At 44.5% G+C, this 15,844-nt stretch overlaps 1 protein-coding gene across 1 annotated transcript in view; it reads left to right on the plus strand.

The window, feature by feature from the left end:
* The first annotated feature begins 8,807 nt into the window (after positions 1-8,807).
* The window catches only part of STAM (signal transducing adaptor molecule), a 59,555-nt gene continuing 52,518 nt past the window's right edge, over positions 8,808-15,844 (plus strand). Inside the window, exon 1 of the mRNA XM_056114539.1 lies at positions 8,808-8,988. Coding sequence (XP_055970514.1) covers positions 8,949-8,988 — 40 coding nt within the window. The 5' untranslated portion in view covers positions 8,808-8,948. The remainder of the gene's footprint in view (positions 8,989-15,844) is intronic.

The raw sequence follows: 15,844 nt of genomic DNA on the forward strand, positions 1-15,844 counted from the left end.
TACATGTCCGTAATAGAAACAGCTATTCAAATGAATTCTTTCTGGAGTTTTAGTCATTTATGCCGTGGGTGACAGGTTTTGCCATTCTCATGAAATTGCTCAATTTACTCAATTATTTTGCTTTCTGGGTCATACCTGGTAATGCTCAGGGCCACTCAGTGTGGCCTGGAATTTAGGGATTACACTCAATGGTGTTCTGGGAACCAAGTAGTCCCGGGGACTGAATCCAAAGCCTCTATGTGAAAAGCAATCACTCAGCACTGTGAGCTATCTCTCCGACTGACATAATGTTATCCATTTTATTGATCCCAAACCAACCAAGCAACCCCAAACCAAGAAGCTTTTGGGGAGTCACGGAGATAGCTCAGAGGGCTAGAGCTCATGATTTGCACATGGGAGGGTTGGGTTCAATTACTGGCACCAAAGGGAGAAACCTTTAAGTTCTGAGGTAGGCCCTGAGAGCACTGTTGGGTGTGACCCCAAACAAGCTTTTTAGTTTTGTTTATTTTCTTTCTTTTCTGGTTTTGCACTGCTGGAGGTTTAAACCAGGAGCTCACAACAAGCAATTCGAGTCCTGTGATCCTGGCCCCAAATTCCCCCCCCCCTTTTTTTCTAATGACACTTTTGATCAAACAGTCATTTTGAAATGTGGTTTCTAGTTCCCAAATATTTGGAAATTTCCAAATATGCTTATTTATTTTTAATCCAATTACACTGCAGGCAGAAATCATAGCTTGCATGACTTTAATCCTTTTATGTTTTTAGATTTTTTTTAATGGCCCAGAATATAATGTATCCTGATAATGTTATGTGGATCTGAAGGGAGTGTATGTTACATGTTCTTGTAGTGTTTGATACGTTTCAATAAAGTCAAGTTGGTTGACAGTTTAATTCAAGCCTTCTACTGCCTTTCTTGTTCTGTAAACTAATTCTATCACTATTGAAGCAGGAAGGTTGACATTTCCAACAAAAATTGTGGAATTGTCTACTCTTCGTTGAGTTCTCATCAGTTTTGGTTTCATGTTCTTTGTAATATGAAAGAGCATAATTTAAAGAATAAAACCAGACAAATTTTGCTACTGGACTCAAAGAGTTTACTTAGAAATCTAACCCAAAGGGTTATATATACTGCAACAGTACAGAGGTTAAGATACTTGCCTTGCTGACCTAGATTCAATACCTGGCACTGCTTATGATCTCTCAACACTACCCAGAGTGAACCCTGAACACAGAGTCAGGAGTTCCACTGGGTGTGGACCCCAAAAAGCCACTACATCGAACCTTCTAAATAACTTATATTTCGTAGAAAAGTCATAAGGAAAATTAAAAAATATTTTGAACTGTGGATAAAAGGTAAAATAAAATAGTATTCAAGTGATGCTCAAGAAATACTTTAATTGTACATTAGAAAGACTGAACATAAATGAGTTAAGCTTCAACTTTCACAAGACATATATGTATAAATTTTTATTTATTTTTTTTTAAATAGGTCTGGGACATAATTCAAAGGGTGGAGTGCAGGTATTGCATGCGGGAAGCCCAAGTTTGATCCCTGGCATCACATGGTTCCCAGAGCACCAAAAGAAGCAATTTCTAAGCACTCAGCAACTTCCAAGCACTCAGCAGTGAGTAACCCCAGACATTGAGAGGAGGCCTACAAAGACAAAAAGTATTTGAAATATAAATATATATTTGTATATAATATAAAATATATATTACATAATATATATGCAATATAATATATATATTCAATTGCTGAGCAGAGCCCCGGCAGCTGAAGACCTCTGGAGTCTGGCCACAGCCATGTTGGGACCACTCTCCACGCGCTTGGATGAACCTCACGCATGGGGGCTTGGCGGAGGAGCCCTGGTGTGCGGGACCCGGGACTGGGATCTCCAGAGCTCCTTGCATAGGGACTGGGCCCCCTCCGCCCAGGTCCCCCATCTTCCAGTGGCTGGACAGTTGCACCCACTAATTGCTGTGTGATCCCGCCGGAGGCTAGAACCTGGAGACTGTAGGACCAAGCTCCCGGAGGAGAGCTTGTCTATTTGCTCTCAGAGAATCCAGCAGGCTGCCGAAAGTGTCCTTCCCGCATATATGCCTGACTGGGAACACCTGTAAAAGTGATTAGAGGCTGCCCCCAAAACCTCCATCCCTCTTGGAGAGCCTGGCAAGCTACTGAAAGTATCCCGCCTGCATGGCAGCCTGGCAAGTTACATGTGGTGCACTTGATATGCCAGAAAGAGTAACAATGATGGTGTTCATTTCCCTGACCCTGAAAGAGCCCCCAATATGCCATCAGGCTACAGTAGCACGTGACAGGAACGAATGGAAACGTTACTGTCCACTCGAGCAACTCGATGAACAACAGGATGACAGTGATAGTGATATATATATATATATATATATATATATGTGTGTGTGTGTGTGTGTGTGTGTGTGTAATAGTAATAATAGCTCTAACATTTTTCTATGTTCAGTCATTTCAGTGAGGTACGTGTATTGACTGCATGACTGGTTATTGGCCACATTTGTCTACTACTTTCCATGCCTGTTAATTTATTGGAGTCTTGTCTTTGTAGACATTATATTTTGAGTGTTGTATATTTTTTGTCTCCAGGAGTATTCTTTTAAAATTTTACACTTTACTCTGTCTTTAAATCATATCTTCATATCTTTTCAAGAATTACTTTAAAGCTTTTTATGGGGGGAAGCCATACTCAGCATCAGGCATTAAGTGCCTAATAGTAGGGTAGGAGAAAAAAATAATAGGAAGCATACTAAATAGTTTATCTAAAATATGTTGAGGGTTTGCAGTCAAATAGTATAGTAACCTTCCGAGAATATGCCTTTGTCTAAACTTAGACTGTCACTTTTTCTTAGAGTAAGTCCATTTGCATGCTGCCATCTTTTTTAATGTGTAAGAATTTTCTAAATCAAACCACAATAAAAAGCGGTTTACCATTAAAAAATCAGTGATTGACAAGCCAGAGAGACAGTACAGGGAGTAAGTAGTTTGCCTCACTCATAATCAATCTGGGTTTGATTCCCAGTACTGCGTATGGTCCCCCAGCACCACCAGAAGTGACAGAGTAAAGAGGCAGGAATAAGCCCTAATACCACTGCTTGTGGTTCAAAAATAAAAAATTTTGAAAATTCATACCGGCAAGCTACCGAGAGTATTCGATATGCCAGACACAGTAACAACAAAGTCTCCAATGGAGACGATACTGGGCCCGCTTGAGCAAATCGATGATCAACGGGAGGGCCTTTACTTACTTTTTACTATAAAATTTAGTAAACATGTTATTACAAAAACTGTTGCTCTGTGTATGGTGCTGGGACTGAAAGCCAGTTTTCATGCATGCAAAATATCATACGACGAAGTCCAAGAACAGCTCTATACAGGCCCCCCAAAACATTTTGATATAGTTCCTAGAATGTGTAAAAGAAAACTATGGTAATAAATATTAAAAGTAAAGAAATGCCAGTATTTTTGGCATTTTAAGGGATTATAATAGGAAGTGGACCTCGAAATATACACCCATTTCATTTTTGAATTATTTAGGTTTTGGGATTGGGCTGGAGCAATAGTACAGCAGGTAGGGCATTTGCCTTGCAAGCGGCCATATGGCCGACTCGAGTTTGATTCCTCCGCCCCTCTCGGAGAGCCCAGCAAGCTACCGAGACTATCTTGCCCCAAAGGCAAAGCCTGGCAAGCTACCATGATGTATTCGATATGCCAAACACAGTAACAATTGTCACAACGGAGATGTTACTGGGCCCGCTCGAGCAAATCAATGAACAATGGGAGGACAGTGACAGTGACAGGCTTTGGGGGTCATACCTTGTGGTGCCTGGATATTATTCGTTTGGTATGGGGGTCTATGTGTGGGGATCAAACCCTATACTCTAGCCACTGAATTAGCTCCTTACCACTTCCATTTCACTTTTTACATTTGGCCTTCTGTTAAACTTAATAGTGAACTACTTTGGATCAAATTTGTAAAATTAGAGAAGATTCATCAAAACGGACTCACATGCCCAGTCATTCTTCCAGATTAGACTACATGGATAATGCTCTCCAGGATGAGTAATGATTATTTCTGAGAAAATCAAATCCAGAGTCGCACACTGTCTAAGTACTGTCCTGCTGAAGTACTACTTCTTTACTATTCCCACTACTCACATATTGATGATGTCGTGAACAAAATGATCACTAGCTTATTGCTGGCAATAGAATACTTCAGCCTCATTACTGAAGCATAAAGCAACCAAATGCATTCTCATAAATATATGGATCTGGTACAGGGCACTTATGAGAATGTGCCCCTGACATTTCTCAGGAACTTGAGGTGGGCATGATGTAACTTGATTCTGTTAGCCTAGTAATTAAGAACCAGCTGTTGAGAAGAAATGCTCCTCCATTTACCCTCTAGGTAGTGGTGACTCAGAAAAATCTATAATTTCTCATAATGAAACATGAATTAAGTGTTTCGTACTGACACCTAAAAATATTAAGAATCAGTAATAAAAACATACCACAGGTTTCACATTGTTGGGCTTTAACTTTTTGCTACTGAAAGAAATATAGGTTCCATCCTTATTCTTCCCTCTGCACTGCCAGGAGTGTACCCTGAGCACTGAGCCAGTAGTAGTCCCGAAGGACTGCTGGGTGTGGTTCTAAAACAAACAACAACAAAAAATATACAGGCTCATCATAAAAACGTGGGAAATGCATCAAATGTTGTTGGGCCAAAGAGACAATATCGAGCTCAGGCTCTGCATTTGGGATGGCCAGGTTCAATTCCCAGCACCTTAAGATTATGAGCACCGCTGGGGAACAATCTCCAGCACAGAGGCAGAAGTAGACCTCAACACTTTCAGGTATGGCCCCAAAACAAAACCTAAGATCACACCCTGGAAAAATTGTTCTCAATCTTACCACTGAGATAACAACATAATATTCTCATGTACTGCTTTTCAGACTTCAAGTTTGGGATATTTTAAAGTTCTATCAAATTTTAAACTGCTCTGAAAAACATGTATTTGGATGTCTTTTTATGAAAGTAAAATTCTCTATCAGCACTTTGCTTTCAATTTTGGGGTCACACTGGCTGCTGGAGATGAGCCAGGATTGGTTGGCAGCATGCAAGGCAAAATGCCTTAACCCCTGCACTCTCTCCAGCCCTGTATCATCACCTTTAATAGACATGTAATTTTTGTACTGAGTGAACTATGATATATTTGATCAAAATTAACAATGATTGCACGCAACTATTTAGTTCTTACTACATGCTAGGTTTCTAGGAACTTAGTATTATTTTATTTGATCCTTACAATTCTATTATTCCTATTTTTCGCAGATGAGGACCCCCAGAGGCACGAAGAGGTGGCTGTCATTTGTCCAGTCCTTTAATGACATTAGTGTAGACAAAAGCACCTTGACACAGTATGTACATCATGTTGCCATTGTCTATTTTTTGTTACCATGAATATCTTCTTAACAAGATTTTAATTTTTTTCTTCAAAGCACGGAAGGACATCATCTTTCCCAGCCTTATTTCCTCCCACAAGGAAAAAAATGATTGTTCCAAAGAGTTAGGGGGTAAGGTGCTTGTCTTGCCCATGGCAACTTTGTTGGATCTCTGGCACTGCCAGAAGTAAGCCCTGAGCACAGAGCCAGAAGTAAGCACTGTCAGGTATAGTCTCCAAACCAAAACCAAAATTAAACAAAAAGGAGAAAAAGGTTTGAAAGTACCTTCAGGGGTGGTCTCCAAACCATAACCAAAACTAAACAGAAAAAGGGTTGGTGGCTTTCAGGGCTAAACCCTAGCCAAAACAGGAAGGACATTGTGGTGTTTCTACCAGCTACATACGTGAAACCCTCCCAGAGGTGGGCAAGTGACTGGAAGGCAAGCTGTGGACTTGACCAGAAATACCAAGAACTTAGACAGTGATGATCAAAATAAATGACAGGCTGTGTGCAGTAAGCCCAAAACTTGCATGTCTGGTATTTTGGCCAGTTGAAATCAGCAGCTGAAAGAGCTATAGTTTCAGGCAAGGCAGATGAGTCAAATGGGAGGAGCACATGCTTTGCATGAGAGGCCAACACAGCAGAAATTCCCCACCAGGTTCATGATTTCAAGATGTAGCCTGCATGTCAGAGGGTTCCAGACCTATACAGGAACCCCTATTACACAATTCATTGGGATCCCTCTGGAATCTTCGATCCTGAAGCAAATTCACTGTCAAAAGCATTTGTCTGCTCAGTCTTAAAGAATATCTTATGTTTTTAAGTTATGCATTTTTTGGTTTGGGGCTATACCTACCAGTACTCAAGGATGACTCTTAGCAGAAATGGGGAACCATATGGGATTCCAGTATTGAATCTGGGTATGATGTGTGCAAAGCAAGCATATTTACCCTGTTTCCAGGCACCCCCCCCCCCCCACCGTGTTTCTTTTAAAGAGTCTACATTAACCTACAAGTTACTTAACAATGTTTGAACAATTCTTACATATACTTTTGATTTCTGAATAGGAAAACTATATTTAAATGCTACTCTAATTTGTATTTTTCCTTATGTTCTTTTTCTTTTTGGCTTGCGAGCCATATCTGAGTTACCCCTGGTTCGGTGGTCGAGAATGGAGGTGGTTTGGAAAAGGGTTCTGGGGATCAAACCCAGAGCTTTCTACATATAAAGGATGCCCTTCAGTCCTTTATGGTTTTTTTTTTTGGCTCTTTGGATCACACCCAGAGATGCATAGGGGTCACTCCTGGCTTTGCTCTCAGGAATTGCTCCTGGCACTGCTCGGGGGACCATATGGGATGCTGGGAATCAAACCCGGGTTGGCTGTGTGCAAGGCAAACGCCCTACCCGCTCCAGCCCCCCAGTCCCTTATTTTTATTCTAATGAAACATTAAATTTTTGTAAGCATGCTTTATATACTGTGATAAAAACACTACTGTTGTTGACATGTTTACAGACTACCTTTGGACACAACTTACTAAGCTGCTTTAAGTTTGTTCCAAATGAGATATAAGATCTAGTAGATACTTCTTAAAGTACTGACATAGAGAATTCTTCCGGCTAACTTTATAAATAAAATGAAGTTGACAAACTTGAAAGGCTTGTTCTACAGTTTTTTGTTGTTGTTGTTTGGGGGTCACACCTAGATGTACTCAGGGTTTAGTCCTGGCTCTGCACTCAGGGATCACTCCTGGCAGTCTTGGGGACCATATGGGATGCTGGGGATCCAAACCAAACCGACAGGGTGCAAGACAAGTGCCTTATTCCCTGCACTAGCTTTGTGGACCCTGCCTCGCAGTTTTGATCTCAGGTACCACATTGTTCCCCTAGCAACTCTGCAGCGCTACCTCTGAGCAATGAGTCTGGAGTAGCTATCAAGCTACCAAAGGTGTGTGAAAGTGCTGTTTTCACTATCAAATCAACAAGAAGGAACTGGACAAATGACTTCGCCTCTGGATCCTCATCTGCAAAATAAAATAAAAATTAAAAAAAGGAGTAATATGATTCTGGGGATCGAGTGAAATACTATACACAAAGTCCTCAGAAGCCTAGGGTACGGTGAGTACCAAACAATTATGAGTGGGAATCTTCATTTTGATGAAACACATCACAGTCCACACCCATAAGATGGAATAAGATGGATGTAGTATGGAACTTTAAAAAAAAAAAACTAAGTCTTTTTTTTTAAATTGAATCACTGTGAGCTACAGTTACAAAGCTTTCATGTTTGAGTTTCAGTCATACAATGATGGAACACCCAGCCCTCCACCAGCGCACATCTTCCACCACCAATGCCCCCAGCATCCCCTCCCCTTGCCTCTACTAGTGGCAGGCAGTTTCCCCCATACTCTCTACTTTTGGGCATTATGATCTGCAACACAGATACTGAGAGGCCGTCCGGTTTGGTCCTTTAACTACTTTCAGCACATTCTGTGTTATTTTAATGCCCGAGTGCCTGCTTTGCGCTTGCAAGCCCCAAACTGGATTCTGGTCCCTGGAGCATCCTCCCCCCAAAACAAACGACGGAGAACACAGAACACGCACCTACCCAGTGGGCAGGAAACCCCTCATTTCTAGCTTGATTTCTCAACTTGCTTTTTTTTTTTTGGCTCGTGTGGGGGCCCCGGTGTAGACGCCTCAGCCCATGGCCGAGCGCCCCAGCGACTGACGGCGCGGTTAGTCACGCCGGGGCCGCCGACGCCCCGACACTCCCCTCAGGGAGGCGGCCAGCCCCGGCTCACGTGACTCGGCGTCCGAGCGCTCTTCCCGTCACCTCGGACAGCGAACGGCTTCCTCCGAGCCAGCCCACGCCGACACCTCCCGCACGCAGGCGCTTCCGCCCGCCTCCAGAAGGGACCGCAAAGTTGGGCGCCGCGGGAGCTCGCCCCTCCCTCGGGCGACCCCCTTTTCTCTCTCGCTCTCGCCCGCTCTCCGCGCTCGCTCAGCGTCCCGCTCCCGGGGGAGCCGCTAGCTGCCCTCGGCGTGCCTGAAGGACCCCGACCTCCGGTGCCGCCGCCGCGCCGCTCAAGCCCCCTCGGCTGAGGCCGCCCACGCCGGGCATTGCCTCTCTCTCCCTTGCAGAAAAACAGCCGCGGACTCCGGCGGAGGTGGAGCCTGCCTGGGGGTGCGGGGGGCTTGGCAACCCTTTTAGAGGGGGCAGGCTCCGTACAGGCAGTGCCGAGGGCGCCTAAGTTCCCGACAGGCTCCGCGCGCGCGGTGGGGGGCGGGGGTCCTCTGGGCTCCGTCGCTGTTGCCTCCCGCTGCCGCTGCCGCCGCCGCCGCCGCCGCGGTCGCTGAGCGTCAGTGCCGGGAGGAGCCGCCGCCTCGGCCCCCTCAGTAGTCGGCGTCTGTGGCGCAGCCCGACTCCCGCGGTGTCCAGGGGGAGCCCCTGCGGACCCCGCGGCAAGCGGAGGAGATGCCGCTCTTCGCCACCAACCCCTTCGATCAGGATGTGGGTGAGTGAGTGCCCGGCGTTGCTCGCTCTCGGCCTCCCATCCGGGACCCCCTGGGCTGGGGGGTGGGGGGACCACCCAGAGTCGGGGAGGGGGGGAGTGAAGAAGAGAGTTTGGAGGGCGCTGACGAGTGTGTGTTTGTGTGTGTGTGGGGGGGGTGGGGGTTGCTGAGCGCATCCTCTTGGAAAGAAACGAGACCACCCTACCCCCGCTCTCGACGCCCCCCCGGAGCCTGCGTGGGAGCGCGCCTGGAGGGGGCCGCGGGCAGCGCGCAGGGTGGAGGCGGCCCGGGAGCAGCAGCTGCGCGGGCATCTGCGCGGGGACCGAGCCGGGGGGCTGCGCGCTGCTGCAGAATCCAGCGTCCCGCCGCGCTCGGCGCTCGGGGCTCGGGGCGCGCGGGCGAGGGGGAGGGGGCTTCTTGCCCGGGTGGGTGGGGGTGGGGTGCAGGGAGGGACTGTGGACGCCAGGAGCGAGGTTCGTGGTTTTAAGGGACGACTCTCCCCCCCCCCCCACCTCTTTGCCCTCCCCCCCCCCCCCCGCCAAAAGTGTTAGCCGCGGGGAAATAATTGGAATATTGGACAGCACCTTCAAACTGAATCTACGACCCGAGCCCCTTGCAGACCCAATCTAGGATCCCAGCCTCTGCAGACCTAGTCTACGACCTGAGCCCTTGCAGTCCCAATCCATGACCCGAGCCCGTGCTGACCCAGTCCACAACCCGAGCCCTCCAAAAGGCAGCTTGGTTGTTGGTTCTTTTTTGGGGGGTTGTGGAGAGGGGTACTGGACAAACCCGTTTAAGGGGGTCGCTTTCCATGCATTTGGGGGCATGTCGTTTTTGAGTGATCTGGCAGAAGAGGGAATAGGGTGGTTTGGATGCACCTGGGAACCAAGTACTTGGCATGCAGGGGTGGATGGAGAGGAAGCCGGCTCTCGGACCAGAACCCCTGCCCCGGGTCACATTCACTAATGATCCGAGCGCTGGGGGTGATCACCTTGTATGTTTCTGTGCATTCTAATTTTTGAAAAGTAGGAAGTTTTTTTTTTTTTCTTAAAGACAAAAACAAACAAAAACGCCTTTTCCTTACAAAGCCAGCCACTGACTCTGGTTTGGGAGGTTTTTGAATAGCCAAGGGCTCAAGTGCTGTCACCTTCGCTTTCCTAGCCGAGAGTGAAGCCAGTGTTTTAAGCCACGGAAGCTGCCTTTGGTTCCAGTGCTCATCTTTCAAGGGAGGAAAAAGTACATTCTGTTGCTGATGAAATGGAATGATGTGTAGAATGCTATTACAGTGCAGTTATGTAGTAGCCACACAACCACTTGGTGGTAGTAGCTTCTTGGTGTTTTCCAGCTTAAGTGAATCTTCGCAATGAACCAGGCTTTAGCCATCTCCAGTAAGAGTGAATAACTAGGAAACATGCATTCAGTTTGATAAATAACTTTTCACACACTGTACATTGGACACTGCTGGCACAAGAGTGATGAATGCCTCAACTAAAACCAGTTTCTTTAACCAGAGCTTAAACTAAAACTCTTCTTAACACTTTTGTCTCCCACTTCTATATATGACATTACTTCTAACTATCCAGTCACCATCCTATTTTGCTTTTTTGGAGCTGGGGGGACACACCCAGCAGATTACTCTTGCCTCTGTGCTTGGAGGTTGCTCATTAGGGTTTTTAGAGACTTGTATGTCATGCCAGGATCCAGCGTGGGCCTCCTTAATGTAGAACATACTCTCCAGGTCTTTGAGCTTTCTCTGTGGACCCTTTACTCTAATTTTAAACATGCCTTTTCACTGGAGTCAGATAAATTGTGTTGTTGTCTGGAATTGAACCCAGGGCTGCTGCTTTGGTGGGAAGGGAGTGTGTGTGTGGAGGGGTGTGGGGGGGTGGAATTTGGCCACACCTAGTGGGGTTTGGTGGCTGTATTTGCTCAGGGATCACTGAGCAGTGCTCAGGAGTGTGTGGTGCCAGGGATTGAACCCACGTCAGCTGCATGTTGACATGCATGCAATAAGTGCCTTAACCTCTCTGCTGTCTTCCTGCCCCCTTGGGTGTGTGAAGCATGCCACGTAGCTCTGAGCTACATCTTGCCTAAGTAGATTTACTGGTAAATCTTTCTCAGTGCCGACATCACCCAGTTCCAACATAAGCTCCTTCTTCCCTTGTGCTTTTGCTTCTGTTATTTCTTCTACCTTTCTCTCTTCATAATTAAAAGTCAACAGACTCAGGATCATAATGGAATCACCTCCTGATTACTCTGGCATGGGGTTTCTCAGTCATGGTACTTGTTGGAAAAATATAATTGATTTGTGGGGTGTTGAACAGCATTCCTGGACTCTACTGTCTATATATTAAATCAGTGGCACCCTCAAACTCTCAGCTGCGATTTAGTTTCCTAATCAGTGGCACCCTCAAACCCTCAGCTGCTGATTTAGTTTCCTAAAACTGCTGAATATGTCTTAGGGGCACAACATACCCTCACCCCCAGTTAAGGCCCACTGCTGTAGTTTATTATCATCTCTACACTAAATTCCTATTAAGACTTATTCTCTTTATAATATTATTTGGCATTAATGATAGTTATGTCCTGTATTATGATCCTAATTATTAATGATAGTTACATCCTGTATTATGATCCTAATTATTAATGATAGTTGCATTCTGTATTATGATCCTAATTATTAATGATAGTTGTATCCTGTATTATGATCCTGATTACTTGGGGGGATTTCCACATGGTTGGTACTTAATGAATTGAGAGTGAGTCAGTTGAGTCTGTTAGAGAGTAAAATTTCTTGAGTGTAGGAGCAAATCTTCTAAAAAATCTCTTTTGAGGGGCTGTTTCCAGTGGATCCAGGGGTCCTCAGATGACACAAGTGGTTGGATGTAGAGAACAATGGAATGGAGTGCTTAGGACTGAACCCCGGGCTTTGCAAGTGCAGGGCTTGTGCTTTGACACTTGAGCCCCATCCCTGGCTCTTGAACTTGCTTTTTTTTTTTTTTTTTTTTTTTTTTTTACTTACCTGCTGGTACTGGACTTGGAGGATGGTGAAGTGCTGGGATCTACCTGGGTCTCATGCATACAAAGCCTTTGAGCCATCTCCCTGGCTTTCCCAATCTGCTAAAGTTCGCTTTTGGCATCTGTGTCAGTTGTCTCATGATCCATCAACCAAACTACTGTCTGCAAGTTAAGAATACTCACCAGGGACTGACAGTGAGTAATCCTTGGACAGTCTGGTAGATTCCCATGGCACCTTATGACCTCCCAGTGTTGCCAGGTGACTTTGGTGGCCCCCGGCACCGCTGGATCCCAGCAGTATCCTGGGAGCTGGCCTTCCTCCAGCCGCTTTTAAGAACACCGCTTGGAAGGCCTCTCCCCACCCGCCAGCAAACCCCAATATTCTTTCTCACATTGTCAGTGTTTTTCAAGTATTCACACACATTTGATACTATTGATAACTTAAATCATTATACATTTATACTTTTTCAAAATTGTCTTCAGCTTTATTCAAACTTTGCAACTGTGAGTCAGAAACCGATGAACTGATTGATATAGTATGATGCCATTGCATATAAAGAGGCAGCATGCTGGTGATAACATTTCCCTCAAAGAAACACCTAGACATGTTATTAGAATGTGAGCTCTAGGAGGACAGGATCTTTAATTGATTTCTTTGCTACTCTGTTCCAAGCATGTCATTTGTGCCAGTTTCTTAAACTAATAAACATTGGGCGAAGATTCACTTATTGAATCTTATTTTGGGCTTTACGTTTTTTGCTAAGTTGAACTATGACTCCAATTTCTGATTTTTTTTTTTAAGTACTACGGGTATTTTAGAACAAACATTCATATTAAGGTGGGAGATAGAAATGAGCTGGGCAGGCAGAGGGAGAAGGAATTCTGCTCTGTTGGCAATAAACTTCAGGTTCAGGCCTGGTCCCATTATAGATTTCATAGTCCCCCAGAGACATTTCTTTAAGACCATCTGATTCCAGTAGGTGCCATTTTGGGTTGGATGCGCTTAACATACAGAACAGTGTCATCTTGTGTTGTTCCTAATGAGCATCTTCCCCAGTCAGCGATTCCAGACAACTTTGATCATGGAGTCTGGATATTCAATTTCAATTTCTTGAAGCCTGCATGAGTTCAATTCTTTAGTTATGAAGGAACTTATTCCACCAAGCTGTTATTTCAGAGTTCCCATGCCAAATCCTGTAATCAGTCCTAGGCTGGTTTTGTTGATCTCTTAGCATTCTTCTTTGTTGTCTTTATTCATTTGGTTTCCAAGACACTATTCTTTTTCCAATTTTATGTTTAATTTTATGTTCTCAATTTTGGTGTGTCCTTTTTGTGACTTCTTCATGTTCAGCTGAGCTGGGGCTCAATACCAGAACCCTTATTTAACATTGTTTTCTTTGGGGGCATCTTTAGGAGGTTTAGGCTTGAGAGTTCAGAGGCGTGGTCCCCTGAGCATTGCTGGGAGTGACTCCCAATTACAGTTGGGAGATGTCCCGGAATACATCTGCATCTGGTCAGAAACCACCCCCACCCCCCAAAAATTTAGATTCTGGGACTACATTTCTTGAATTTACTTCTCAAATTTGCTGCTAACTAGCGTTGTGTCTTGCTGGACTGATTGCTCAGGTACTCTGCCCCCTTCATTATCTTGTATTATGGGACACTGTCATGGTAATACAGTATTTCAGTTTCTTTCCTCAACCTAATCATTGCTTCATCCTTGCCTATGTGTTTCCTGTCCCTCGTCTAGGAGTGACTCATCATTAATCCTTTTATAACATCATATTCTGTATCCTTTCTATCAGCAAGATTTCTTTTTTGCTTCTACTATAAAATTTTTTCCAAATTCTTGACACTCTTAACCCAGTCATTGTTGTCTTCATAGATGGGCAAGAGCCTTTAGACTTTTTGGCTCAGGGCATCATACTCCTGGCGCTAGCCTGGGGGAACACATGAGATGCCCGGCATCGAACCTGTGTTGGCCTGTGCCATCCTAGTGCCTCCTTACTTCCTGTGCTATTGCTCTGGCCCCTCACTCTTGACCTCTGTAATCAGTTCTCACCTACAAAGATCTGTGATTTTGTTTGATTTGGGCCATACCCAGTGGTGCTGGCTGCTACTTTGACTCTGTGCTTGGGGACCTTTAGGTGTTCAGGGATTTTTATCTCTTTTTCTAAGAAATGATTTTCCTAATTGCCTTCTGTGGAAAACAGCTATGTGTAACCTCTCACTTTGTTTCCTGTATCCTATTCTATAGAGTACTTTGCTACCTGACATTGATTGACATACATGTAATATAGTCTCCCATAGGTTGACAATTTTTTTTATTTCTAACCGTTAGGTACAGTGCCTGGTATATAGTAAGCATTCAGTAAACTATTTATTGAATACTGAATTACAGATATTTTTCTAGCTAGACACACACACACACGTAAGCCTTAGAAGTGTGTTCACGGCTTACTCTTGACTCTGCACTCAGGGATCACTCTGGCAGGATTTGGGGGGCCATGTTATGTGGTGTCTTGATCAAAATCTGATCAGTCATGTGTAAGGCTAGCAAGCACTCTGTCCTCTGTACTATCATGTTGGCTCCTCCAGCCTTATATTTGTGTTTAATGTTTAGGCATTTAATAAACATCTAAAGTGTTTAAAAAATGAGATTTTTTCTTTGTGGGGTTTTTTTTTTGAAATTTGGTAATTTTATCGCATTCTAGTACTTGACACTTTAAGATGTATCTTTGAATCATTGTCCTGCTAAAATCTGCTAAAATCACGCCCATTTTTTAGGGAGAGGGGCCCACGCGTAGTAGTGCTGGTAGAGTTGGGCGGGGAGCACTTGCTGTGATGCTCAGGTCCTGCAGTGCATGGGGCAGACCAGGGGTACTAGCTCTCATGCTGGGATCTCTCTCCATCTCCATGTCTTTGTATAATATGTATTTGCATTCCCAGTCATATTACTTTGGACATGTTTGTAGTCTGTTACTTAGTCTGGTTAGTATCATAAGCTACAGCTAGATTATTTATATGTTAAATTCTTTGTGCTAATGCCACATCATTTTGTAGTAAAATGATGCAAAGACACTGGGCTTTGGGTTTGAATTGCAGCTGTGGTATTTCTATTAGTAAGTGGGCATAATATGGATGTAGGTGGGTATAGACCACTTAGAGTCCACTTGCCACCATTGTAAATCGGAACAAGATAGTTTCCATGTGGAATTGCTCTCAGGACTACTTGAAAAACACATAGAATGTTCTGATGTTTTCTAGGCTTGAATATGATTCAGAGCCCTCATATTTAAATGGGTATTCACACTTTTCTCTGTATTCACATTTTTCCTCTGTTCTTATGTTGACAGTTAATTCAGTTTTCATGCTAGGAATGTGGGAGTGTAGTTGTGATACTTTGCAATCTGAATAACAGATAGGTGCTGACTGTGTCTGTAAGGGATCCTTTGATGCGGTTACTGGTTGTTCTTGGGTCGTTCCTCTGTCTCCCATCCATGCCTTTCATCCTGCCTGTCCTGAGTGCAGTTGTGGGCAGGTTTAGCTCACTCTGCTCTTTCAGCAGTCTCCATGTTCCCTGTCTCCAGTCTGGACCATCATTTTCCAGTTAACTGAAAATACACTGTAATCCTCCGGCTCTTGTGATTATAGTATTTCAGTGATACTGCAGCTTTCCCAGGCGTTAGAGCTCTCATCTTCAGCCTGGCAGGTACGATTTTTTGGCATGTGGCTCTTTAGACCTTTTCAGCCTCATCTTTCACTGCTTTTCTCGGGGGTGCATTCATTGCCCCTTTTTATTTTTTTAATTTATTTTATTTATTTTATTTATTTTTTTTT

The sequence above is a fragment of the Sorex fumeus genome, unplaced genomic scaffold (genome assembly GCF_029834395.1).
Source record: "Sorex fumeus unplaced genomic scaffold, SorFum_2.1 ptg000026l, whole genome shotgun sequence".
In the NCBI taxonomy this organism is placed as follows: Eukaryota; Metazoa; Chordata; class Mammalia; order Eulipotyphla; family Soricidae; genus Sorex; species Sorex fumeus.